We start from the raw sequence: 26,310 nt of genomic DNA on the forward strand, positions 1-26,310 counted from the left end.
AGATTTTCAAGATTGCACCATGCAACGGTGGCAGAAGAGATTTTTAACAAATCATGCACGCCAACATTGAAGCAAGCAAAGCATTATAAAAACAAATCTCATATTAATATTCTATTAATTTGCTTATTTTAACCTGGGGTAGTCTTTAATTTTACAAATGAATAGCCATAACGCACACTTTTCTATAATTATTGATTGAAGGCACTTAAAATCATTTATCTACTGCTTATTAATATATTAATGATACTAAACATAATTCTCCAGATAACTTTGATTAAAATGTTAATAATTGTTATGCTGGAAAAAAAAATGGGAGATCTGTTTTTGTAATGCAAACAGATCTAGTAATCCAGAGATACAAAAATAATTTGTATCTCTCATGACCAACCAAGCATACCTTTGGCTGGGGGCATCTCTGTCTCCATTTTTGCTTTAGTCACAGGCTTTTTCTCAGATGGTTGTACTGCAGCCTTTACTTCAACCACTTTGTAAATATAAAGGTAATACCAGACAAAGAACATTACAAAAACAAGAGTAAGCAAGATCATACACCAAAAAGTGTGTACTGATTACTGCCCCAATATTGCAGGACATATTAAAAAGCATAACTTGAAGTTTTAATAATACCTTTCTCTGGATGAGCAGGTTTTGGCTCACTGATTTTGGGGGTTGGTTCACTCTTCGGTGTAACTTGCTTTTTAGGTAACTCTGAAGTTTTAGATGAAGGCTCAACCATTCTGGCTGGTTCTTCTTTGGAAACTTCTTGGGTTGGAGGCTTTCTTGTTGGTTCAATTTTAGCTTCTGGTGAACTTGTCATAACCTCTTGTTTAACTGGCTCAGGTAGTGTGGGTTTAGGTCGACTAGCAGGCTGTACACTTGAAGACTCGTAGAGAATTGAAGAATTATCTTTGATAGATTCATTGAGTATTAGTCCAGAGACTTCTTTTTTTGGAGGCTCAGCGGCAACAACTGCAGGTTGTGGTTTTCTATCTAGCTTTTCTTGAGGTATTTCTATTTCTTTCATCTCCACAAGAGCTTCAAAAGAACACATTTGTTAAAAAGATACTGCAATCATGGTATAATGCAGAAGATAAAAAAGAAGATCAAGAGTTTCACATGCATTCCAAGAGCACCATTTACAGACAACAGCCAAAATAGATTTTTAAGACCGCTCACAAGAATTATACTCAATAATGATGCTTTTTAACTATCAAGATTTAAGAGTTACCTTTTATTTGAGCAGTGTCTGGCTTTGCAGTTAAAGCCACATCTTTTTTAATAGCTAAAGATGATTGAAGTGCAACTTCTGGCTTCTTTGGAACTTCAGGAACTTTTAAAGAACATCAAAAAACAAAGTAGCATGAAGTATAACCCCAAAGTAAAAAGCAAACAAGACTTTAAATAATTAAGTTAAGAAAGAGATTGATCCTATAAGTTGAGGACAACACATATTTTGCAAAAACACGTCCGTAAAACATAAAGACATGCTGACTCACAAAACCAATAATAATAATCACACACAATACCTTTGACAGATGGTGCAAAAGCAGGCTTTGGTTCAGGCTTAAGTTCAGGCTTTGGCTCTGGCTTTGGAGTAGCTTTAGGTTCAGGCTTGGGCTCAGGCTTTGGTGTAGCTTTAGGTTCAGGTTTGGGCTCTGACTGAGGTTGTGGTAAGGCTTTTGGCTCAGATTTGGGTTCAGGCTTTGATTCAGTCACTGAAGCCTTTGGTTCTGCTGTCATCTGAGGTTTAGGCTCTGAGGGTGTAGGTTTTAAAACACCGTAAAGTAACACTGACACTGCATTCAGTTCTCAAAGAAGAATGACAACAAAACAACATAGGAATAGTAACACAAGAGTCTTTTTGATTAGTATATTAAATCTCAAGATGTTAAGATTATTTGACATATTACAATAAAAATGACAACAACAACATCAACAACATTTTACAAATGCAAATCACAGTTACACATAAACAAACACAAATAATACACAAACAATTAAACTCAACATATTTAGATGTGCAATCAAAGTATATAACACAGTATACACACTGAAAAGACATACTGGTGATAATACCTTGCTGTGTGGGTTGTTCTTTTTGCTCTGTCACCTTGACAGTAGAGACTTTTTCCTCAACAGGTTTCTTGACTTCAGGTTCTTTAAAATATTATGTCATCAGGAAAAGTTATTCGTGAATTTAGCATCTTCAAACCAAAGAACTACATTTATAAAAGCACATAAAGACATGGTAACATACAGACATACATCTCACAAATAAGAAAACAAATTTGATCTAAATTATTTCATACAAAATACAAAGATTATAGCAGAGGACAATGTTTTTTCCAAGCAAAGACACATTAATACCTTTCTCTGGAACTGTAGGCTTTACAAAGGTTGTTTCAGGTTTCTCTTCTGCTTCCATCATAACTTTAGATACATAAAAGACATCAGCTTTGTTAAAAAAACAAAAACTGCAAGGCTTAAGCAGAGTTCATGTAGCCAAAGCATCTATGCTCTGAGCATGATTGCACAAGCAATAAGAAAGAACATTCATGATATATAACAAAACTACAATCACAAAAAAACAATAACTGTACAACACACAACTGCACAATGACACATACACAAAGAATGAACCAAAAAACATTTTTGGTTTAGCACAGACAATATGTTGTAAGTAAACAAATGAAGGAGAAAAAATAAGCAGCTGGCTTGGCACACGTAAATGTTAAGAGATAATCGAGGACAGCCATAAGCAAAATCTGCCACAAGCATTTTGCCTTTGGTCAATACCTTGTTTAGGTGCCTCTTCTGTTCTTTCCACAACACGTTTTGTTACAGTCTCCTCAATGGGTTTCTTCATTTCTAATGAGAAACAAGAACATACTTTGGCATGAACATAGACAAATAAATTCTGTTTCGAACATACTGACAGACAGACAGAGTTTACAGCACAATACCTGTGAATTAAACATGTTAATGATAAAGGATGGGTGGTGATGATGTTTAATATAGTCAGTATACATATTCATACAAATAAAAAAAGAAGGAATACACAAAACAAAAGACAAAATATAGAGAAAAAAGAATATTAAAAGATGAAGATGAGTGAAGGAAGTTCACACAAGATGAGCAAAATGTTATGCTCTTAGTTAAAGAATCTAAGACTGTTAGGCACAGTATACCTTGCAATGAAGATGCATAAGTAACGCTCTCCTCTTGAAATGTCCAGTTCTGACACTCTACCATACCATAAAAAAAACATTTGCTTTTAACAGCAATGTTGGACAATATCCTATTAAGATCTAATGTTAGTGTAAAGACAAAGACTACAAAAAGAAAGAAGGAAACTAACACACACAAACACAATTATGATGGGACTATTAAATTAGTTTCATTTTAATTAAGCATCTTTTTAGGTTTTGTTAGGGTAAGCTCAAGGTGGGGTGCTAATTATATGGTAATATTAGTTTATCAATCCAATCTAGAGTTGAAATTATGAACACTTAGTATATTTTAGGGACTTAGTGCACTTTGCAAGATCATTTTAATTGTTAAGAAACATCAGAAAGTATTTTTAATTTGAAATAGTACCTGTAGTTTCAAACGTCTCTTCATAGTGAAATTCTGAGGATTCATCTTTTAAGTAGAAGGTAACAATTAAATTGTTATCAGGTGAAGTGAAACAGCAGGACTTTGTGGACTTCTCTGATATATATTTAGTTTAGTCTTACCTTTTAAACTAATCACGGATGATACATCAGGCACATGTATCGATGTATCAGGAACATCTGCATAGGTCGAGATCAGTCTTAGTTTAGTTTTAATGTTTTCAGTTTAGTTTCTAAAATCTTTAAATAAATGTAGTTTTTGTTAAACTTAGCAGATATTAATTGGGGTAGGGAACAAAAGGATGATTAATCCTCAGAAATATTTTCGTGCACAACCACTTACCAAATGAACGTGTTCTTATTTCAAATTCTGCAAAAGAAGGTCAAATATAATTGCCGTTGACTAAACTCTAGCAAACAAGCCACAAAGTGATGCTGCTGATTTTTTAGATTTACCTTTTCCTGACAGATAAAGCTCAGCTGTACTTTTAGTTTCACCAACGGGCTCCAGGCGCGCAATCACAGAGTACACGCCTAAAAGATTTTCACTTAGGTTAGTTTAAATTGGTTTTATTCTGTATTTACAGACAAGGGCTAATGTACAAACCTTCATCATCAGCTGTTACATTACGGATGATCATAAAGTGCCTTCGTCCCTCACACTTGAAGGTATATTTCAGGCTCTCTTTGAGCTCCCATGCATCTTTATACCAGGTGACGACTGCGTTGTCAAAAGACAACTCGCACTCAAAAGTGGCAGACTGACGCTCATTCACCACAATATTTTGAATGCGCTTGGTGAATTGAATTTGATCAGCTAGAAATAAAATAATTGGAATGATTAAATGTCTCAAAATAAATAAACAAGAAAAATAAGGACATAAGAAGAAATATACATGTGCTTAAAATAAGCACACACTCACACATTATACCCAAGCGATTTTTAAAGTATTAAGAGAGCATTTGCTAGTAGAAAAACAAGAGGTTAGTCACTTCTAGTCCTTACATAAATGAAAATTCTATTGGCCGTTCCTTCTCATTCTGACATACTGTCAATCTGTTGTTTAATATCTGTCAATATACACAGCACTACACTACAATGCATCTACACCCTCTTACCAGGTGATGGTTTTTGCACACGATCTTGACTCTCTGTAGAAGAGGTAAACGTGCCTTAATGTGTAATATGCTAATTTAAATAAAAAGTTTAAGGTCTTTAAAATGGACTTACCCAAAACTGTCAATCTGGCACTGGATATATGTGGTCCGCAAACGACACGGTAATTTCCTTGGTCACTGGTCTGACAGTTCTTGATCTTCAATATTTGACGGTCTCCCACAAGTTTAATGTCGTACTTATCATTAGTTTCTAGCTTCTGTGTATCTTTATACCAAGCCAGTGTAATTTCTGGATAGTTTACTTTAATCTCACACTCAAACACTGCCTCTTTGTTAAGTTGTGTTGTCTGATCTGTGATGTCTTTAAGCAGGGTAACAGGCTGCGAAAGCAAAAATATGATAAATTTAGGTCATTAATATATTTAGAGTGAAAACTGAAGCAGTGGTTTTTGAACTTCCCGAAGAAGGAACATACTTCACTGTTTTCCATTCTCCTTTGCAAATCAGACACAAGCTTAGCCAAATCCTCATCCTCTTCCTAATTCAGAAAACAAGAGTACTGATTAAAGCTATTTGTAGTAAATGTGTACCTCAATAAGGTGTACAAAAACACAAGATTAAGATCATCAATTAAGGCAAAAAATGTATATACCGGTCTTCCACTTTCTTCACCCTTCTCCTTCTTCAGAAACTCGATAGCTTGAAGCAGACCCCGGAAGTCTGTGATGCCGTACATGCGAGCATATTTTTCATACTCTTTTGGATCTACATTTCTTAGTAACTCAACAATGTCAATGTCTTTATCTTCCTTAGGACTTTTCTGCTTTGAAGGAGTCCTGAATGTAACGAAAAAGAGTGCAAGGTTATAATTATTACACAGTAGAGATTCTGAGCCTTTCTTGCTGAAGAAAATCCCACTCACTTCTTCAGTTTGACCACCTCTGGCCCAGACTCTTTCTTCTCATCAACATTCAAGTCAGTGCTGCACTCAATTTCTCCATGTTTGTTGGAGGCGACACATCTGTACTGACCAGAGTCAGATTTGGTCACCTCTTTGATTTCCAGCTTAGACTCTTGACCTTTTTGTTGAATGTTGATGCGGCCACCGTGAGTCATCTGCCTCCATTTGCCCTTCATCCATTTCACATTGGGAATGGGATCACCACCGACTTTAGCAATAAAGGTAGCTGTACCCTCTGTAATCCAGAATATGATGTGATTCCATCAAGTAAATCAGCATTTAGCTCTTATCTACTGCATAAATGACATATCTACACTGTTGTAAAGAAGCAGAACTTACTTTCAACAATATGAATGCTCTTGGGCTCCTCAATGAAGAACAAGTTATCCAGTTTTTTAGTTGCCTGAGGTGTTGTGGGAGCTGCCGGGGCAGCTGCAGGTGCTACACCTGCTTTATCTGAGCAATTCCAGCAATGAATAACACATTAATATATATTTATATAAATGTATAAACAATTTGCGCATTGCTTTAAACCATCATAAATGTGAAAAACAACAAACAACGATTATCTAAAAAGATCCTTCGACAACTCAAGAATAAATGCACATGGAAAAATGAAAATACTATTAAGACCAGAGTAAAACATAGCAACTGAGTAATAAAACTTTACAAGAAACAGCAAGATCCTTATGATTCATAGGATTTAAAAAGATTTGGAAATTAAGATGATAAAGATGTTACTTTGTACCACTTGAAAGGTTGTGAATACTACAGGACACCCAAAAGTAGAAAATGAAACGCTAATGAAGTCTTCAAACCAAGAATTATGTTTAAATAAAACATTTTCTTTAACTGAATGCATTCACAATGTCAGATTCATAGTAACCTTCTAATTACCTTTGATTGTGACTTTGGTCTTTGAGAATTCACTGCCAGCGTTGTTGGTTGCCTTGCACAGATAATCTCCTGCATCAGTTTTGGATGCCTGGTTTATTTCCAGGGTGGCTGTGCCATCTACAAATGTCATCTTGGTGCTAGCAGAGGATGTAACCTCCCTCCTGTCCTTCATCCACTGAATCTTCACTGGGGGAGACCCGCACACATGACAGCTAAGGTTTAGCCTTTCACCCTCACTCACTGTCATTGGTTTGAGGGGAATGTCAAAGGTTGGAGGCCTTTTTTGCTCTAGATATCAAAAAAGTGAATAATTTTAGTATTTCATCTGTGCTTTAAAGTAATAACCAGGAATCATTTCAGTTTTTGATCTGTGCTTTATAGTGAAAATGTTTATGCAATAAAACATGATGCACAACAGAAATAAGTACAATCACAGAAAGAGAATTTCCCAAAATAAACATGCAAAGAGGAAAAGAGAAATAAGAAATCATGCAAAAAGATTTTATTGACTACCTGTGATGTTAACCACCACCTGGAAGGAGGCAGTGCCAGCTTCATTAGAAGCGCTGCATGTATAAACGCCACTGTCAGTGACTGTGGCTTTCCTGAGACACATCACAGCCACGTTGCTCTTGAAGGAAACGTCATAGATGTCAGAAGTGTTGATTTCTTTGTTGTCTTTATACCAGATTACAGATAGAGGTTGTGACCCAGATACTCGACTCTCAAGCTTCACCAATTTTCCCTCTGCATCCTCAATGTGCTCTGAGGGTTTCTTGGTGAAGGTTGGTGGAATTTTGCGCTCTGAAAGCAAAACACATTACATACACAAGGTCACTCAATTTGAATGCAAAACTCTTTTTTAATGTAACATTTTTTTTGTTTCCATTAAAAAAGTATAATTATTTGCATGACATGACAAGCATCTGACATGACAAGCATCATACATTCTGTTTACAAAATTGCAGGACGTGCAGTTGTATCCACAGTTGCAATTTCTCTTGTATTAATTGTTGTGCTCCATTTTGCTAAATGCCCCTGCCATTGCACTTTTAATCTAGCCTTTCAGACTTGATGCCTCTTAAATGTACAGCAGAGAAGTGGACTAGGAGATCTTAAAGTAGAAATGCTGATTAAAATATGCATATTAGACTAGTCACAATTTGTTAATTTGATTACACATATTACATGTTTAATATTTATTAAATATGTAATATTACATGTCAGATTAAACATTCAAATATTACAATTTAAGCCATAAGTGTAAGCAGTGCACTACAAGAAGCAGTCAGTTCTACTAAATGGATTATTGAATGCATTTTTGCTAAATGTTTGGGTTTGCACTGGGGTGTTACGGATCATGATTGATCCATGACTCGTACGGATCACAACCCATGGTTTGTGACTCGTGGTTTAATAATTTTCTTTTACTTACAGATTAATATTTAATTTGTAATGAACAAAGAGAGATTGTTTCTCGCATCGTTTAAATCACATGTATGAAAGCATTTAGGCTATCCTGTAAAATATAACGATGACAGAGGAAGTCGTGGTAGGTTATTCTGGTTGTGGCGGGTTTCTTAGGTTATTAAATGCGTTTTCTGTTACTACTCATTTAGTCTGCATTAATGCATTCAGTTTAAGCTGCACGATTAGTTAGACCGTGATCTCAACACCCACGTAACATAAATTATAAATGATGGCATCCTTCAAATCGCTGCATTCAAATATGTTTTGAAAAATGCAAAAATCAAGAAAGAGATTCAGTCTTTACTCTTTTGAGTTATGAAGTAACAGTCAAATAACACAGAAGTGCTGGGATAACAGTTTATAGTTTAGATAGAACCACTGATGTTTATGGTAAAGATTAAAATCACCATCATGAAAGTTGTAGGCAGAAATTATATTATTTTACCAAAAGGTGTTGACAACCAGCCATAAAAAATATGCCACTGAATAATTCTTTACAAATTCAATGCTTCTATCAATAAAAAAGCTTTGAGTGCATTACTAAATCAGCATTCATACATTCATTTTCTTTTCAGCTTAGTCCCTTTATTAATCTAGGGTCGCCACAGCGGAATGAACCGCCAACTTATCCAGCATATGTTTTACGCAGTGGATGTCCTTCCAGCTGCAACCCATCTCTGGGAAACATCCACACACACTCATTCACTCATACACTACGGACAATTTAGCCTGCCCAATTCACCTGTTCTGCATGTCTTTGGACTGTTGGGGAAACCGCAGCACCCGGAGGAAACATGCAAACTTCATACAGAAACACCAACCAACCCAGCCGAGGCTTAAACCAGCAACCTTCTTGCTTTGAGGCGACATTTTATTTTATGAAACCAAAAGTGTCTTGCAGTATTGTTTTTTAATAAATGGAAAGCAAATTACATTTGTCTCCTCCCCTTTGTGGCTGATCCGAAAAAAGGTCAGATCACTGATTATAAACCATAATGTGATCCAAACCGTAAGCTTTGTGATATATTACACTACTAGTTTGCACTAGTGCTTTTATTGTAAATTAAAAATGTATAAAATTAAAAATAAAATAAAAATCTTAAGTGAGCAAGTGCTGCTTTGAAAATTAGTTAAAATGTAAAACAATAAAAATGAAAAATAAATAAATAAATAAAAACTAAGCTAATTCAGTATGGATAAATATTAGTTATAAAAAAATATGATAATATTATTAACCAAATATTAAATGTTTTCATTCATTTGGAATGATTTCCTCTGTTAATGACTCCAGTGTTTCATTTGGATTTTACATCTAGAAAAAAAATTTCTTTATGGGATTAAAGAAGTCTTTGAGGACGAAACGGAGCATCTAGAAAGTTATGGTAAAAAATAGAAAAACTGATTACTGATTTGCAAACACTCAAATTAATAGCATCCAACGAACCTGTCCCAAGGGTAACCAGCGCATGACAAATATCCGAACCATCTTCATTCATAACCTCACAAGAGTATTTTCCAGGAGTATTCTCATCACACTCATGAAGATATTCCAAAACGCAAGTGTTTCCGATAACTTTTGTGTTGCATCTATATGAAGCATAGGCCTGTTTGCCATCCTTGTACCAAGTGACAAAGATTTTTCCAATTCCTTTGAAGGAGGCCTCAAGCCTCAGCTTTTGTCCCTGCTGAAGACTCTGGTCAGTGAGTGTCTTCACAAAACGAGCAGGTCCTAAGAGGAACAACACCATATGAACATCCTTGCAAAATACTGCCTTCTTTTAAGGAAACAACATGAAACCGTCCAACACTAATTATCTTTTTGGATAAAGAGCCTTTTAAAAATGTACTAACCGGAAAAAGTGGTCACTTCAGCATGACAAATATCCTTTCCATAAGAATTAGACACCTCGCATGAGTATTTTCCAGGAGTTTCTTTAGTGCATTCATGTAGACACTCTAGAGTGCAGGTGTTTCCAACAACTGTAGTATTATATCTATAAGAGGCATAGAGTTGTTTGCCATCCTTGTACCAGGTGACAAAAATTTTAGGAGCTCCGGTAAATGTGCACTCAAGCTTCAGGTTTTTGCTCATGGCGACTTGTTTGTCCTTAAGCTTCAATTCAAATCGGGCAGGTTCTGAGAATATTAAATAAGCGAAATTATATTTATCCCATGTCTGCCAGATCATGCAAGAAATCTGTAACTATGTAGACCATGATGGTATACCAACCTGTAAATGTAGTTATATTGGCATGACAGATATCAGTGCCAATGGAATTTGATACTTCACAAGAATATTTTCCAGGAGTAGCATCGTTACATTCATGGAGGCATTCCAAAATACAAGTGTCCCCAATGACCTTTGTGTTGTATCTGTATGATGCATATAGCTGCTTTCCATCTTTGTACCATGTGACAAAGATCTTTGGCGCTCCTGTGAATGTACACTCAAGTCTCAGTTTCTGAGTGACTGGGATTGCCACATCTGTCAACTTCTTCACAAAGCGGGCAGGCTCTAAGATAAGGAGAGCATCAAATCCATTTAAATGACTTCCTTCACGACAACGACAAAACATATCAACCTTTACAACATGCAGATTGCTCTTCAGAAATGTAAAACTTCTCAAATTTGGCGAAGTATGCAATATCTTTCAAGCGTGCCTCAAAAAACTTGCAGATGCAAAAGCAAGTTGATGAATATCCCACAACAAGCACTCAAAAAACATGCCAGCTCTCATTATAGCCTTGATACAGATCAAGATAAACTTCAATAAAGACAATTCAACAGAGCTACTTCAAGGAACGTGCAAAATTTCACAGCCGCACAAACTATTGTTGCTTAAAAAACCTATAACCAACCAAATATACACCATTCCAGATGACATGCGGTCCAACGCTGCAATATCAAACTATTCCTTTCATATCCATGGGCAAAATCTATGGGTATGGAACTTTTGAAGACGGGCAGGCAAGAGTCCAGTACAAATTACAAACCTGTGACTGCCACTACTTGAGCATGACATTTATCCGTTCCATAAATGTTTGAAACTTCACATGAGTATCGTCCTGTAGTCTCATTGTTGCACTCATGAAGACACTCCAGAATACAAGAGTTTGATGTAACTTTGGTGTTGTATCGATAGGATGCATAGAGCTGTTTGCCATCCTTGTACCAAGTGACAAACAATTTTGGAGCTCCAGTGAATGTGCATTCAAGCCTTAGTTTTTGGCTCATTGGAATAGACATATCTGTCAATTTCTTCACAAAGCGGGCAGGTTCTGAAGTGAAGAGGATTAAGATGTTTTAGTCAAGGAATGATATATAAGCCTATATACTGGAGAAGTGTCATTTGCAATTCAGTGCATATAATTATTGGTATCCTTAAATTAAACTGTGAAGGCCAAAATTAGTAGTCTAAATGGATAGATCACCCAAAAAAATTACATTTACTCACTATGTGCTCATTCGCAAATGGTTTCAAAATATTTTCCGTTTTGATATTTTGAAAAATGCTAGTAAACTGTAACCACTGAAATCCAAAGTAGAAAAAAATAAAAGTATGGAATCCAATGGTTTCAGATTATTTAGAAGTTTGCTCTAGAAAAACAACCTCAAACAGGTTTGTGAAAAGGGAGATAGAGTAAATGATAACATAATTAAAATTTCCATCGAACAATCCCTTTATATTTACATTTTTTAAATAAAAATTTTATATAAGAATAAATGACTAAATACACTATCCCAGGTGACAAACAGTCTAAATTGGTATTGCCTTGTTTTCACTGAGCGGGATGATTCAGATCAGTATAGTGCTGTGCTGGTCGCTATGGGTCACACTGATAAGGTTTGCTTTTCTACTTCCAACAGTGCCCTTACTCGGTAGGCATGATGTGTGGCAGAAAGTTGTGAATTGACATCATTCTGGCTCAAAGAAGAAAACTGAATAGGCCATTTACATATCGTGTCTGTTGCACATTTAAGTTTATTATATAAATTCAAGAAGTGTGGCAAATAGAGAGGAACAGCACCCTGTGTGATTTCCACATGTTTATATATGAAGAGAACAGCCACAAAAACAACAATGGAGGACATAATGTAGATGTGTTTGCTTCATGGCATGTGGCATGTTTGTCACAAGAAGTTGGCAAGTTTTTTCAGTATGGATTTTTGCTGCATGGTATCATTGTATTAAGGTGTCAAAAATTACACTTCCTGTGTTGCCATTCAACAGCATGTCTAGTTCCACCATTATGAGGCATCTTGGCACCTCTGACTCTGTGGACCTCTGTTGAAACGAATGGAAATGCTTTCCATACTTGAATATTTTGAACCAAACAGCTCAGTGGAAATGGGCCAAATGAGTATAAATGTTTGAAAGACTAGCAGGCAAGTGTGCAGCATAATTACAAACCTGTGACTGCCACTACTTGAGCATCACATTTATCCGTTCCATAAATGTTTGAAATTTCACATGAGTATCTTCCTGTAGTCTCATTGTTGCACTCATGAAGACACTCCAGGATGCAGGAGTTTGCTGTAACTCTGGTGTTGTATCGATAGGATGCATAGAGCTGTTTGCCATCCTTGTACCAAGTAACAAACAATTTTGGAGCTCCAGTGAATGTGCATTCAAGCCTTAGTTTTTGGCTCATTGGAATAGATAAATCTGTCAACTTCTTCACAAAGCGGGCAGGTTCTGAAGTGAAGAGGATTAAGAGGCTTTAGTCTAGGAAATAATTTACAACCCTGTTTCTGTTTCATTTACAGTCTGATTTCCATTTTTGAGGTTATAATTACTAATAACTTTCTTTAAAATTGAAAAGCTCAAAATAATTACCTAAAGAATCATCAAATAAAATATATACAGCATTACCGAAATCCTAGTATACAAACCAGTCACTGCAGTCACAGTAGCATGGCAAATTTCTCTTCCGAAGGCATTTGAAACTTCACACGAATATATCCCTGTGGTGGTGTTGTCACATTCTTGAAGGCTTTCCAGTGTGCAGGAGTTATCTGTGACTGTTGTATTGTATCTGTACGATGCATAGAGTTGTTTGCCATCTTTGTACCAGGTCACAAACAATTTCCGGTCTCCAGTGAATTTGCACTCAAGTCTCAACTTTTGGCTCATTGGGATGGAAATGTTGCTCAGTTTCCTCAAAAAGCGGGCTGGTTCTGATGCTGTGAGAAACAGTACAGCTGAGGTTATATTTCTAAAAATGGGAGATTGAAGATATAAAATTTTGTTTCCGAAGGCATTATATCTGTTCACCATAATGAGCCTAAAGTATTTCAATGCAAGGTCATGATTACAGAAATGCATGTTCAACAAAGTAACCATCATGTGATTTAAAGGATGACAGTTTTTTTTTTTTGAAGAACACTGACATCCACATTTCTATTGCTCTTGAGGACATTTTAGTACAAACATAGTTTTCCATTCCTCTGCCATTTTCATAAAATTTCTTCATTACATTTAAGAGGTAAAGCTTTGAAGAACAACATGAGGTTGTGTCACTTGAGCAGTGCATGTGGCTGGTGACATCCAAGAATCCAAGATCCAAGAAGTGCCAAGACAATTTGTGAGTCATATTTCATGTATTCATCCTTCAAGAAATTGTAGAAGTTCCGGTAAAGTCAAGATGTCAAGAAGTTGACAATTAGCCGACTAAGACAAAGAAACAGACTAAAAGCTGTTTTCCATGATCAATGGCACAAGATTGAATGACTCTATTTTGAAGGTTTTCTTCCATTGAAGTTTCTTCGAAATGCAAGATTCTCTTGAATTCTCTTCAATTTCAAGACCATTTCAATGAAGTTGGGTAGTTTCCTCAAAAAGACAAAGAACATTTTTAAGAAGATAAAAATATTTTTATGGTGTTCCAAGAGTGATACCAAGGGGCATTTCCATTAGGTTTTACCAGAATCCACGGTCAAGACAACCATTATTCATAAACCAAGAAAACCACCATTGTTTCCAACATCCACAACAAGATGATGAAGCAAATCCGGATCAAGAGAAAACAAATTTTTCAACAATCATATACCATGTATTGCCAATGTATCTCTTGACAGAGGCAAACACAAATAAAACAATACAAACTGTGATATTCAGATATACAATGAAAGAGTGAACAAAAATGTTTAGATAGCAAAGAGCCTGCACCCTTGTGCCAACCTTTAACAACAAGAGAAGCTAAACAACTAACTATAATCCAGACAAATTCAACACAAATTACAGTACAAACCTAAAAACTGATTTCTACGGAAATCCACTGGCCTTGAAAATTTAATGCAATAAATACTGTCAAAATGTTTACAAAATAGCCAAGTCTAATCCAGTGTCCGCAAAAAGAAAGTTATTTACAATATTATGTGGTCTCCTGACGTGATGTATAAGTTGATTGAAAAGTCAAATCTTATAAAAATTCTGAAGTTGTACTGTACTTTTACCCTTAACTATATTGCACTGGAGTTTTTAATCTCAGATTGTTAAAAATAGTGATATTGCAGGTCAACCATGAAAATGTAAAAGTGAAAATAAGTCATGGCAACAGCAACTGCTTAATTGTCTGAAAGCACTGTTAACAGTTTTAGCTAGCTTTTTTAGCCCGCGCTGCCTGTTAGTATCACACATGTTAGTGCTTGGAACCTGAAGCGATTATTCTTCTTGTCTTTCTCAAGCATACTAACCTTTTACGATTGCAACTGATTTTGAGGCAATTTTTCCAACTTCGTTTGATAGGGTACATTGGTACTTCCCAAAATCAGAACTTTCAAGAGGACGTTCCTCCAAACACTCAATTAAATCTTCAAATATTGTTTTGTCAGGATTGGCAAATCTTTTACTCTTCAACACATTTATTTCAAATGGGGCAGTACCAATGAGCTCACTTCCAAATAAAGCATTGGTCACCTTCTCTACATCCAGCATTGGTAATTCTTTTGTGATGGAGGGGGTTTCTGAGAATAAAAATTAAACGGATTTCAGCAAAACCATATTTAAAACCTCTCTGTTACTATCAAAAGTACTGATCGTCTTGATAACAATAACTATAATAACTTCACTAGCTATCTTTATTCAGACTATGATTTTCATTATCTAACAAAAAATGTTTCACATATTTTTTTTTTTATATTTTTTTATGGGGCCCATCCTTCACTAAAACTTACTGTATACATAAAAATCTGCATATAAAGCTCAAGAGCTTGCAATGGTATAAATATGGCTGCTTTATTGTTGGCAAGTCATAAGCCGTTTTGATTCTAAGAAATGCAAAGTGTGTGGAAATAATTTAGTGGGTAGGTGGTGAAGTGCTGAATAACCAGCATTGTCATCATCCATACCATTTTACATACACACACACACATACACTAAAGCACATGACAAATAAAGTAACACACAACACATATTTTCGTAATGTATGTTTTTCTGCACAGGACTAATTTCCTGTCACAAAAGAAGAGTTTAGTCCAAAATCTTTATAAGAAAAGCAGTAAAGTCCCCAAAATTTACAGAATACTATTTGTAATTTTTTACAGTCTTTTTATCAGTCTTCTTTCCTTCCTACTTGCATCTTTCCATGCTGATCTTATTCTAGTTTCCAAGTTTCTCATTTACTCTTGTGACCTGTTCAATTTCAGCTCATTTTCCATATTTATGACAATCAGTTGGCTGAACTTATGTCACTGATACAAAAGGAAAAAAAACCTTTTATGCCAACTTGCAAAAAAATGTTTTGGGACTTGAATATGGATCAAAACCATATATATTCTCTATATATAGAGTTGAAATCAGAAATATTAACACCCCCCCCCCCCTTCCCTGTTTTTTTTTCCAATTTCTGTTTAACGGAGAGAAGATTTTCTCAACACATTTCTAAACATAATAGTTTTAATAACTCATTTCTAATAACTGATTTATTTTATCTGTCATGATGACAGTAAACAATGACAGTAAACAATATTTTACTAGATATTTTTCAAGACATTTCTACACAGCTTAAAGTGACATTTAAAGGCTTAACTGGGTAAATTAGGTTAACTAGGCAGGTAAGGGTAATTAGGCAAGTTATTGTATAATGATGGTTTGCTCTGTAGATCGAAAAAAATAAATAGCTTAATGGGGCTAATAATTTTAACTATAAAGTGGTTTTAAAACAATTAAAAACTGCCTTTGTTGCAGCCAAAATAAAACAAGTAAGACTTTCTCCAGAAGAAAAAAATATTATATGTGAAAATTGCCTTGCTCTGTTAAACATAATTTGGGAAATATTTGAAAAAACAAAAAAATATTTCAAACAGGGTTTAATAATTCTGATTTGAACTGTACTTTGCCTAACCAACGGCATAAATTTAGTAAATGAGCAGGAAAATGTCACATCACAACAAACAGATGAATCCCCAATTATAATCCAATGTGCACTCTGAGTATTTGCTAATCTGTATTAAATATGAATTACAAATATTTACAGCTAGTTCACATATGAGAAAAGACAATATCTGCCCTTTTCAGAAGTGATTTACAATTGGGGAAAATCTAAAAAGTGTCATTTAAATTTCTGGTTCAGCAGAAATTATGTTCCACAAGTGATTGGATGAATTAATTAAGGCAAAACAAAGACAACAATATTCAAAAGAAGAGCTTGAAAGATTGGAAGATTTCTATCTTTAGTGATCTAATAATCACTACACACACTAAAAGAATTAAAGACGCATCATATATTGCTTATATATGATTACAAAACGTACACAACTCAAACAGACGAGTGCAGATTGGATTTCAACAAGAACGTCAAACAAACACTGAACCGTGAAATCTGAAACTTTTGTTAAAAGAGTTGTAAGCAACAAAAGCAAAGCATATAAATTTAAAACCAGTTCACTCACCAGTGATGTTCAGCTGAGCAGAACAGGTGTCACTACCGTGTTTGTTTGAGGCGCGACAGCTGTATTCACCAGAGTCATCTTTTGTTGGGCTGGGGAGCTCCAGGGATGATGTGGTTTGCCTGCTGATGATCCTGACCTTGTCGCTCTGTTTAATCTCTGAGCCAGCCTTGAACCACTTGAAGGTGACATTGGGTGTCTCTTCTATCTCACATTCAAACTTCACTGGGTTGCCAATGTTGCTCTCCATGTTACAAATCTTCTTCTTGAAAACCGGAGGCACTGGATTTTAAGAGATAAACAAAAACAAATAACTACAATGACAATAACATGACAACTGTTTTAAGTGATATCAGAATGCATCAAAGGCGGAAAGGGAGGAACGATGGTTATCCTAGGATGACATGGGGGGAAAAAAAGAGTAATGTGAACATAAGCAAAGTTGTAAAGAAGAGTCACACATGACAAGGTCATGCTTGAAGAAGATGAAAAATGTGCCGTTACATTAAAAGAGGATGGAAAGAGGGTTGAGCACACATAGTGTACTGTATGCTGAAAAAATCTTGGTGAGAAACAGGGAGATGATATTGCAGGTGCCCGCTAGTTAATTAGTCATGGTCTGAATGGAATTGTTAAGAATTATTTATCGTGTCAAATATGACAAAATCCACACAGTCCAACCTCTTGAGAAAACCGTGAGCCTTGATGATGATGAAATCTTGCCAGCTTCACTCACAGCTTCACAGGTATATTCGCCTTCATGTTTTGTCCTTATAACTTTGTTGATTACGAGTGTGTAAGAGTCATTGTCCTTTAAACATTTGAACTCTTTGCCAGACTTGATTAATACTCCATTGAAAAGCCAGTTCACACTTTTTACACCTTTTATTCTTACAGAAAATGTAACCTTCGAATTCTCCTCTGCGGTAATGTTGTTTAATGTTTTTTCAAAAAACAGCTCTTTAGGTTGTTGCTTAATTGAAACATCCTCTGTTAAACCCCATCCTCCTTTGTCTTCCTGATCAAGAACATTTATTGACTCTTCAACAGTGATCTGACTGGGATGAACATCAACTGTTAAATCTGAAACACACACATCTCTCTTAAAATATTCGACTGATCCTAATTTCATTTCACTTTTATGTTCAGTTTCAATGATACTGTAGCTCTCCATTTTGGATTCAGCAGTCTTCTGAGTTTCATGGTGACTTGACTCAATAATAGAAGTAGGCTTTTGAACCAATGCAGATTGGGACAATATTTCAGATTCTGTTTGTAGAACAGCAGATTGCATCTTCGGTGTTGCAAATACTTCTACCTTCTCTGATATAACAGCTGAGGATAAAGGATATGAAGATGCTTTGTTAACATGCAGTCTCTCAGGTCTGTCAAGTGTTAAGATGTTTGAATCTTCAGACATGAAGATGGGCCTCTCTTCATTAAGCATAGAGTAAAATGCAGCATGAAGCTCATTTTTAAGAGTTGCCATCTGAGGGTATTCTCCCTCCAAGGCAATTGTAATTTCCATGGGTGGGCCAGCTGTTGTGATAAGGTAAGTGAACATCATAGATTTCAATTCCATCCGCACCTTGACCTCCATTACTTCAACAACTCCTAAACTTTGCACAACATCTGCCAAAATTAAAGGCTGATCACAAGCTACGGCAGACTTAAGCGTCATTTTCAACTGTTGTTTGATGTCCAAGCTGTGAGATTTTGGTGCAGGAATTACAAAAGTAAGCTCCTTTGGAAGAGTTCTGCTTTCCTGAGATTCGCTTACCAAAATAGGTTCTAATGGCTGACTTGTAATGTTTATTTTACCCTCCTCTGATCTGGTAAATCCCTGAGACGTTTCACCTGTCAGGGTATGTTTTTCCTCCACATGTATTGACTGCCTTACAGATTGACCTTCTTGAATCTGAACTGCAAAGTCTTGCTCTGCAGCCTCAAGAGCAAGACAACTTTCTGTTGAAATGGCTTTTTCTTCTACATGAATAGGCTGAACCGGTATTTTTGGCTCTACATCTGCCATACAATTGAATTTATCAACTGCTTGGAAACTGTCTGTAAGACCCTCTTCTATAGCATGAGACACAGACATAGATGCTGCATGCATGTTATTCCACCAATCCTCTTTCTGCACAACTGCACTATGCGGTTTGACTTTACTGACAATAGGGCTTTCCTTTAAGAGCAAAACAGGCTGCGAGACAACCTGAAGAACACTCAAGGGTTTAGCTTCTGTTTTGTGATCAATCTTAAGACCTTCTACCATCATATCAAGGTCTTTGACATGATCTGAAGTTAGTTCTACTCGCTCTTCTTTGATTGCTAGACATTTACGGTCTTTTTCTTGTCTCTGGATGGCTTTCCGTTCATCTGGCTTTTCAATTGAAAGTATCCCCTCTTTACTTAACATTATTTTTGACTGTGCAAAGGGAAGATGTAATTGTGCAGGAAGCTCTTCCTTGGGCATTCCAACCATTGTGCTATCATTGGATGCAAACTGTGTTACATGTTCACAACTAGCGGTTTTCTGGTCATCAGTGGAAACTGCGTGCAAATGAAGTGCCACTTTTCTGACATCTGTATGCTCCAATCCAAGCTTCTCACTTGTAAATCTTCCCTCAGACAGAAAAGTCTCTTGGTCACTGATAAGCTGTAAATGAAGTACCTGATTCAATTGCTTCTGGGAACAGACTGAGATTGGTTGCTCCAGGACAGGTATTTCAGTGGCTTTGTCAGCTTGAAACTCTTTATTTTCTTGAGAAATCAGAGCTGATTTTATTATTGGATCTTTAGATAGCTTAGCAGTTTCCTCTACTGGTCTATGCATTTCAAAGATTTCCTCTTTTAAAAGAGTGTGCTTAGTATCACTGACTGATGCAAGCACTGGTTTGGTTTGTTCCTTTTCTACCAAACATTGAGTGGAATTCACGGTTGCTAGCTCTGAAGTATGAACTTCTGCAAGCACTACATTCTCTGACGAGGTTGCAGTATATAATAACTTAACTCCTTCGGTGACACTGTAGCTTTTCTCCTCTTCGGGACTTTTAATTTGTATGCATTGCTCTTGTGGAATTGGCAACTTCATTTCAACTTGAGGACCACTAACTATAACCTCCTGCTCAAAAGTTGCGTGCAGCTTTTCTTTCTCACTTTTTATCAGATCCTCAGATTTTACTATACAAAGAGGTGTAATACTTTCTGAAACGGCAGACATAAGATTTGAGGACTCCTCAACACTCAATTCGAGCTGCCTGACTTCTGGACTAGCGATCCTATAACAGTGCTGTTCAGTAAATCCTTGGTTTTCTTGAACGGCAGAGGTCATTGCAGTCATATGCAGCTGTTTTAGAGAAGTTGCCAATGTTGGTGTTGTCTGTGCAGAGGCAGGTTTTACATCCTCCTGAACATAGTGAGATTGCAACACTGCTGCTTGGTGAGTCACCTGCTCTGTGCGCACACTGGCTGCAGATATGTCAAAAGCATGCAATGTATCTATTTGCTCACTTATAAGAGTTTGCCTGTCTTCAGCGACAACGGCAAGAGCCATTTTGTGTTCCTGCTGAAAGGTAGTTGTGACTTCAGAAGGGCTGACACTATATGATTCAATCTCTAAGAATGCTATAAGTTTTGCACAGCAAGATGTTTCTCCATAAGGATTAGTTGCTTTACAAGAGTAAGTACCACTGTCACTTTGCTGAATGTCCAACATCTTTAAATAGCCAGATCCATCTGCATTGTTCACAATGATGCAGTACTCACTAGGCTGCATATGATTGCTGCCTCTGTACCAATGAACATCAGGAAGTGGAGAGCCTGCTACAGTGTATTCAAAGAGAGCCTGGCTCCCGACTGCACATTGAATATGCTCAATTTCTTTGATGAAATATGGAGGCTGCCCGATAGTCTCTCCTTGTTTCTTTATGTCTTTCACCTTTACATGGAGATATGATGTACATGTTGACTTGCCAAATCGGTTGCTTGCTGTGCAAGAGTACTCTCCCTCCAGTTCTTTAGTAATCTGAGTTATAACAAGACTGTGTTCTTCCTTCTCTTGGACAAATGTATAAAATGAAGAGGAATTTATGAGATTTCCATTGTGGTACCATTGAATAATTGGCTTAGGAAATCCAGACACAATCACAGTAAACTTAGCTGTCTCTCCTAGAGCTGCACATTCTGATGACAATTTAGTTATAAAAATTGGCTTTTCTGGCTTTTTCTTTATAGACTCTGAAAATAATTGAGACTCTGGCTGGAGTTCAAATGTTTGGTATTTTAAACGAAGACTTGTTGCGTAAGAGTCCTCCTCTGTTGGGATAGGCAAGGTAGAAAACGCTGAATAAAAAATGAAAGATTCAAAAAAAATTGACATAACATATGCACAACATATAAATAAATTACTTTGTCAGGATTGGAAAAGCTTTGGAAAAGATGTTTATATATATATATATATATATATATATATATATATATATATATATATATATATATATATATATATATATATATATATATATATATATATATATTCTTTTTTTTTGCAGCAAAAAAATCTCAGAACCAAATCAAATCAAGTAAAGAAGTGATTAAAAAGTCAGCATAATTTACCTTTGGCTTCCTCTTCATAACTGGCCTCTTCATCCACTGTAGATACTGTGAAAACACAAATCAATATTAGATATGTGACAGCAAGGTTTCAGAAGTAGCATTTTGCATCTCTGCTATCTTAATGTATAAAACTATTTAAATAAAACCATTGTCTACTTTAAACATAATGAAAATGGACCACATCTACCTAGTAGGAAACCCATGACAGGTGTACAGTAAACTGTAGTCACTGTCAAATTCCATTAAAAACAACATTTGCATGTTGTGATTTTCTGTATTTTTTTGAGAGAGAGAGAGATGACCCATTTCTTATTTTATGTCTCTTATTATAAAAGTGAAAAAATATAAGAGAAAAAAAAAGTGTGCCCTGGGCTATCATATAAGGTGGTAATGACCAAAGCATGCAAATGCCAACCTGTCTTCATTTTCAGATGAGTGCTGCAAGTTTTGTCCCCTGCAGCATTGATAACTTTGCAAGAATTTGAGCCCCCTTGCTCAGTATTGACATTCTTAACATTTAAGCAGCACAAAGGCCCGTCATGTTTCAAGGAATACGACCTTGGCTCTTCAACATTCAACTGGTTGTATAGCCATACAATGAATGGAGAGGGGCTCCCTTTGTTTATATAATAAATAGAATCAATTTCCCTTTGTTTGGCAAGGAATTCTGGGGACAGTTTCACAAGGAACTCTGGCTGTATTGCATCATATTTGTCACGCTCCAACAAAGTCGTTACATCAGGATTGTAATGATGGCTTATCTGCCACTTTGTTGTCAGGGCTCCGACATTCTGTAAGGACTCCACCTTTTCTTGGTCAGTGGCCTTTTTACTTGATTCACTTTCAGTTTTAGCAGATTTACTGATAGAATCAGAGGGTACAGGGGTTTCTTTGGGGTTCGCTTCTTTAGCTGAGTGAGAATAAAGTTAAGGACATTTATTAGGGATTATTCAGTAATTCAGCAAGATTTTTTAGCATTGATAAGAACAAAAAGTTAGTAAGATGGAGGATGATGTTAGGCCAGCCTTGTGAAGGATTAAACTATTTAAAGTATTAAAATAGATTACATGGGATATTACATTGTAAATTAAATTCAAATAAAGTTGGTTAAAACCACATGGAACATATTTTAGACAAAACACCAGCAGGAAGCAGATGGGATGAAATGAGCATCAAAGACATAAAATCTATAACCACCTTCCACTGTGAGCTGTGCAGATGTTCGGCTCTCGCCATTTCTATTTTTAACAGTACAGCAGTAACTTCCCTGGTCCCCAAGATGGACATTGAGTATGATGAGAGAAATGAGCCCGGCCTCATGTGCATACTGCACCCTTTCTGTATTTGTGATTGTCCTTCCATTATGATCCCATACAATTTCAGTAAATGGCTGTCCACTGAAGGAACAGTTAAATTGAGCCACGTCACCCAGGCTGACAATGACATCGCTCATTTTCAGGGTCAAAACAGGGCTTGTTGAATATTCTTCCTCAGAGGTCACTTGTTGGACCTCTATGCTTTTAACAGACGTCGAGGACATCATCACCGTAGAGACACTTTCAAAACTTTCCATAGTGGAAGAACGAGTCTCAGTCATGGTCTGGGAGGTGACCATCTCTGAATGAGTAGAAACACTAGCTACTGTGCTCACACTGTGATCTGAGCGATAAAAAGAATAACATTAGACATTTAGAATTGCCAAATTGTTAATTAAAGATTAAAAATAATTATTGTAGGTCAAAGGTAGTGAGAGATTTCACAGAAATCCGTAAGGATGATGGCACACAAATGTGCTTTTTGAAATGTTGTTAATATAATAAAAAACTATTTGATGGAAATTAGTTTGGTTATTAATGTTAGTTATCCCAATGTGGCGATGCAATTTTAACATTTGATCTTCATTGTTTTTGAATGAATTACAATATTCTGATGCTTTTTGACATGCACAGTAAGTAATCATGGGATATGGACTTATGGATATGGAACTATTTTATTATGAAATCCATAATATAATGAGTTCCTTATTAAAAAAAAAAGTCCCGGGTTAATTCCTTGAAGAACAATAAAGATATTTAAAACCTGCATTAAGCAATGGAGCATGCCAAAAACAAAGAAAAAGTTAGGTTGATGAAGTCTTCAAAGAAAAAGAGGGTCAAGAACCTAAAATGTTGCCACGTACCATTGACAGTCAAAACTGCTGAACAAGAGACCATTCCTCCAGAATTGCGTGCAACACATGTGTATTCTCCAGCATCTGCAACATATGCTCTGGAGATATCGAGCTGGCACGTATCACCAAACTGAGTCATTTGGAAGTTGTCAGACATCACAATTTCCTTATCTCTGCGATACCAGGTAATTTTCAAATCTGCAAGAAAACAAATGAATGTTTGTTAACTTCACAAAATAATCAAATGCATTCTATACATATTTTATCCATGGGATTGAGCCTTACCATCTCCAGAAACACGGCACTGGAATCGGGCTGATTCTCCCTCTTCAACAGAGGTATCTTGCAGTGAGGTAATGATTACAGGTGCAGACACTGGAGCCACTGTTTCTGGCGAAACCACTTCTGAAACTGTATTACCAGCATTTTAATGCAATTGTTCACAAACAAACACATTTTAACCAGTCTTTAATACATAAATGTCTAAAAGAAAATAAGCTCACCTTCCACATTAAGCGAAGCTGAGCTTGTGGCAACTCCATAGTCATTCTTAGCTTCACAGTTATACTGAGCTGCATCTTCTGGGAAGACTTCGATGAGCAGCAATGTATGCTCATTTCCCTCTCTCTGGAACTTACATTTGAATCCAGAGGACAGGGCCTGAGAGTTCTTATACCAAGACACTTGAGGCTGAGGAATTCCAGTCACCTCCACAGAGAAGCGTGCAGGTTTGCCAGCTTCAACAGACAAGGGCTGCATGTGCCTGATGATCTGAGGAGCCTCAGGGACTGGATTAAATAAAAACATATATTAAAAAAAATACTTCATAACTGTAAATAAAACACCGCTGTGATATTGTGGTACAATGGAAATCGAATAAACTGGTCTGTCATGTGCAAAGTTGAAGAAATGTATCCAGATGAAGTATTCTATACTATTTAATGGTCAGTATGTATCAAATAGTTCAGAAGTGACATTAAAGAGATTCTTATAAACGGTCTATTCAATATGTACGCAGTTTTTTTGCAGAACTTTCTATTTAGATTTGATTATAATGGTTTCGACCAAAAATTCGCATTTTTATATTAAGAAATTATTTTATATCTGTGTATTTATTTCAATGTATATCTGATCAAATAGCCTCAGTAAGCAAAATAGATTTTGTCTGGAAACTATTTTAAAGTGACGAATTTGAAATGCACTTTACATACGCATGTACAAAAATCCCCAATATTCTGTGTGTATTAATATATAGGCATTTCAAATGTATACTCACTCTGGACATGCAGACTGACTGTGCTCCTGTTCTTTCCGGCAATGAAAGTATATTCTCCAGCATCACTTCTGTATGTTTCTGTGATTGTTAAGCGATGTGTCTTTCTAACTGTCACATAGTTGAAGCGCTGATCAAAAGATTGAATTTCAACACCATTTTTCTGCCAGCGGCCGTCAATTTCATCCTCATTAACTTCAAATTCAAATGTAGCTCTCTGTTTTTCAACCACCTGCAAAGCACAAAAAAGGGTTCTTATTATGGCACATATAAAGCTTTTAAACAGTTGACTGTAAAAAGGCTAAATGTAGTTACAGTGATGTCCTTCTCAGCAGGCTCAGAGATGTGGACATCCTTGCCCTCCACTACGAGGTTTGCCTTTGAAACACTTGCACCAGCAACCACAGAGTATTCACCAGCGTCAGACATACGCACTGTCTGGATCATCAAACGTTGCAGGAATTTGTCGGTGGTGGCTCTGAACCTAAAACAATGAGGTCAAGTTTTTTAGGACTGCAAAAAACATTGTTTTACAGTAGTAATAATTAAACACTCATAAAACAAGATCAAAAGTGTATAAAGTTAATGAAATTTTAAGGGTTTTATAATTAGTAGTAGTATTCCCAGTACTGGGTTGTGGCTGGAAGGGCATCCGCTGCATAAAATATATGCTGTAATAGTTGGCGGATCATTCCGCTGTGGTGACCCTAGATAAATAGGAGACTAAGCTGAAGAAAAATAATTGAATGAATAAATTATTATTACTGTTATTTGTTTTAGCTTTGAAAGGATATTTCACCCACCCTACATTTTCCAAGCCATTGTGAATTACCTTCTTCTACAGAACACGAAAAAAGATATTTTGAAAAATGTTAAAAACCTGTAACCACTGACCTCTACAGTACTTGTTTTTTTTTCCTACTTTATAAGTCTATGGTTAATGGTCAATGGCTCCTAAAGGTTTGGAAGCACTTTATTTTGCGTGAATTTTCCCTTTAAGTGTTAATCAATCAAAACTTTAATTTTAATTTAAAATTAAATATGTATAATATTTATTTAAATTAGGGGTGGCCAAAGTTTTTTACATGAAGGGCAAAACTAAATAGGATTAAGAGCCATGGGCCTAAGGTAAATAAACCAAAGTATATTAAATTAAATTAAATTTCCTAACTTATTTTATAATATTTACAAAAATAAATTGAAAACATTTCAAATTGTGTTACCTATTGCAGTAAAATATTTAATTTTATTATAACTTATTGCAAATCTTTATTTTTTTTTAATCACATTTAAAGCACA

At 36.0% G+C, this 26,310-nt stretch overlaps 2 protein-coding genes across 51 annotated transcripts in view; both read right to left on the reverse strand.

The window, feature by feature from the left end:
* Window positions 1-26,310, reverse strand: part of ttn.1 (titin, tandem duplicate 1) — a 140,935-nt gene that overhangs the window by 98,005 nt on the left and 16,620 nt on the right. For 5 of the 50 annotated variants that reach the window (XM_087268365.1, XM_087268362.1, XM_087268352.1 and 2 more), the window contains exons 31-58: window positions 25,327-25,495; window positions 25,015-25,243; window positions 24,242-24,526; window positions 24,024-24,149; window positions 23,748-23,936; window positions 21,569-21,613; window positions 16,955-17,233; window positions 7,105-7,395; window positions 6,592-6,879; window positions 6,034-6,150; window positions 5,656-5,929; window positions 5,386-5,569; window positions 5,209-5,271; window positions 4,846-5,113; window positions 4,734-4,766; window positions 4,222-4,431; window positions 4,071-4,148; window positions 3,958-3,984; window positions 3,738-3,794; window positions 3,598-3,642; window positions 3,189-3,245; window positions 2,797-2,868; window positions 2,368-2,430; window positions 2,077-2,157; window positions 1,527-1,754; window positions 1,229-1,330; window positions 628-1,035; window positions 398-484 (exon numbers count right to left, since the gene is read on the reverse strand). Coding sequence is in view for 14 of the 50 variants with exons in the window: in XM_087268362.1 (XP_087124488.1) it covers window positions 398-484; window positions 628-1,035; window positions 1,229-1,330; window positions 1,527-1,754; window positions 2,077-2,157; window positions 2,368-2,430; window positions 2,797-2,868; window positions 3,189-3,245; window positions 3,598-3,642; window positions 3,738-3,794; window positions 3,958-3,984; window positions 4,071-4,148; window positions 4,222-4,431; window positions 4,734-4,766; window positions 4,846-5,113; window positions 5,209-5,271; window positions 5,386-5,569; window positions 5,656-5,929; window positions 6,034-6,150; window positions 6,592-6,879; window positions 7,105-7,395; window positions 16,955-17,233; window positions 21,569-21,613; window positions 23,748-23,936; window positions 24,024-24,149; window positions 24,242-24,526; window positions 25,015-25,243; window positions 25,327-25,495 (4,355 nt within the window). In the remaining 36 variants the exon portion in view is untranslated. Of the gene's footprint in view, window positions 1-397; window positions 485-627; window positions 1,036-1,228; window positions 1,331-1,526; window positions 1,755-2,076; window positions 2,158-2,367; window positions 2,431-2,796; window positions 2,869-3,188; window positions 3,246-3,597; window positions 3,643-3,737; window positions 3,795-3,957; window positions 3,985-4,070; window positions 4,149-4,221; window positions 4,432-4,733; window positions 4,767-4,845; window positions 5,114-5,208; window positions 5,272-5,385; window positions 5,570-5,655; window positions 5,930-6,033; window positions 6,151-6,591; window positions 6,880-7,104; window positions 7,396-14,758; window positions 15,029-16,954; window positions 17,234-21,568; window positions 21,614-21,983; window positions 22,479-22,765; window positions 23,228-23,747; window positions 23,937-24,023; window positions 24,150-24,241; window positions 24,527-25,014; window positions 25,244-25,326; window positions 25,496-26,310 lie in introns of all 50 variants that reach the window. The other 45 variants (XM_087268363.1, XM_087268353.1, XM_087268357.1 and 42 more) reach the window with 26 other exon arrangements.
* On the reverse strand, window positions 12,346-13,892 carry spegnb (SPEG neighbor). Its single transcript, XM_087268375.1, has 2 exons — window positions 12,956-13,892; window positions 12,346-12,758 (listed from the first exon to the last, which is right to left on the reverse strand). The coding sequence occupies exons 1-2, from the start codon at window positions 13,407-13,409 to the stop codon at window positions 12,466-12,468; spliced, it is 747 nt and encodes a 248-aa protein (XP_087124501.1). The 5' UTR covers window positions 13,410-13,892; the 3' UTR covers window positions 12,346-12,465.

This window comes from Danio rerio, chromosome 9, assembly GCF_052040795.2.
Source record: "Danio rerio strain M-AB ecotype USA chromosome 9, GRCz13ab, whole genome shotgun sequence".
NCBI lineage: Eukaryota > Metazoa > Chordata > Actinopteri > Cypriniformes > Danionidae > Danio > Danio rerio.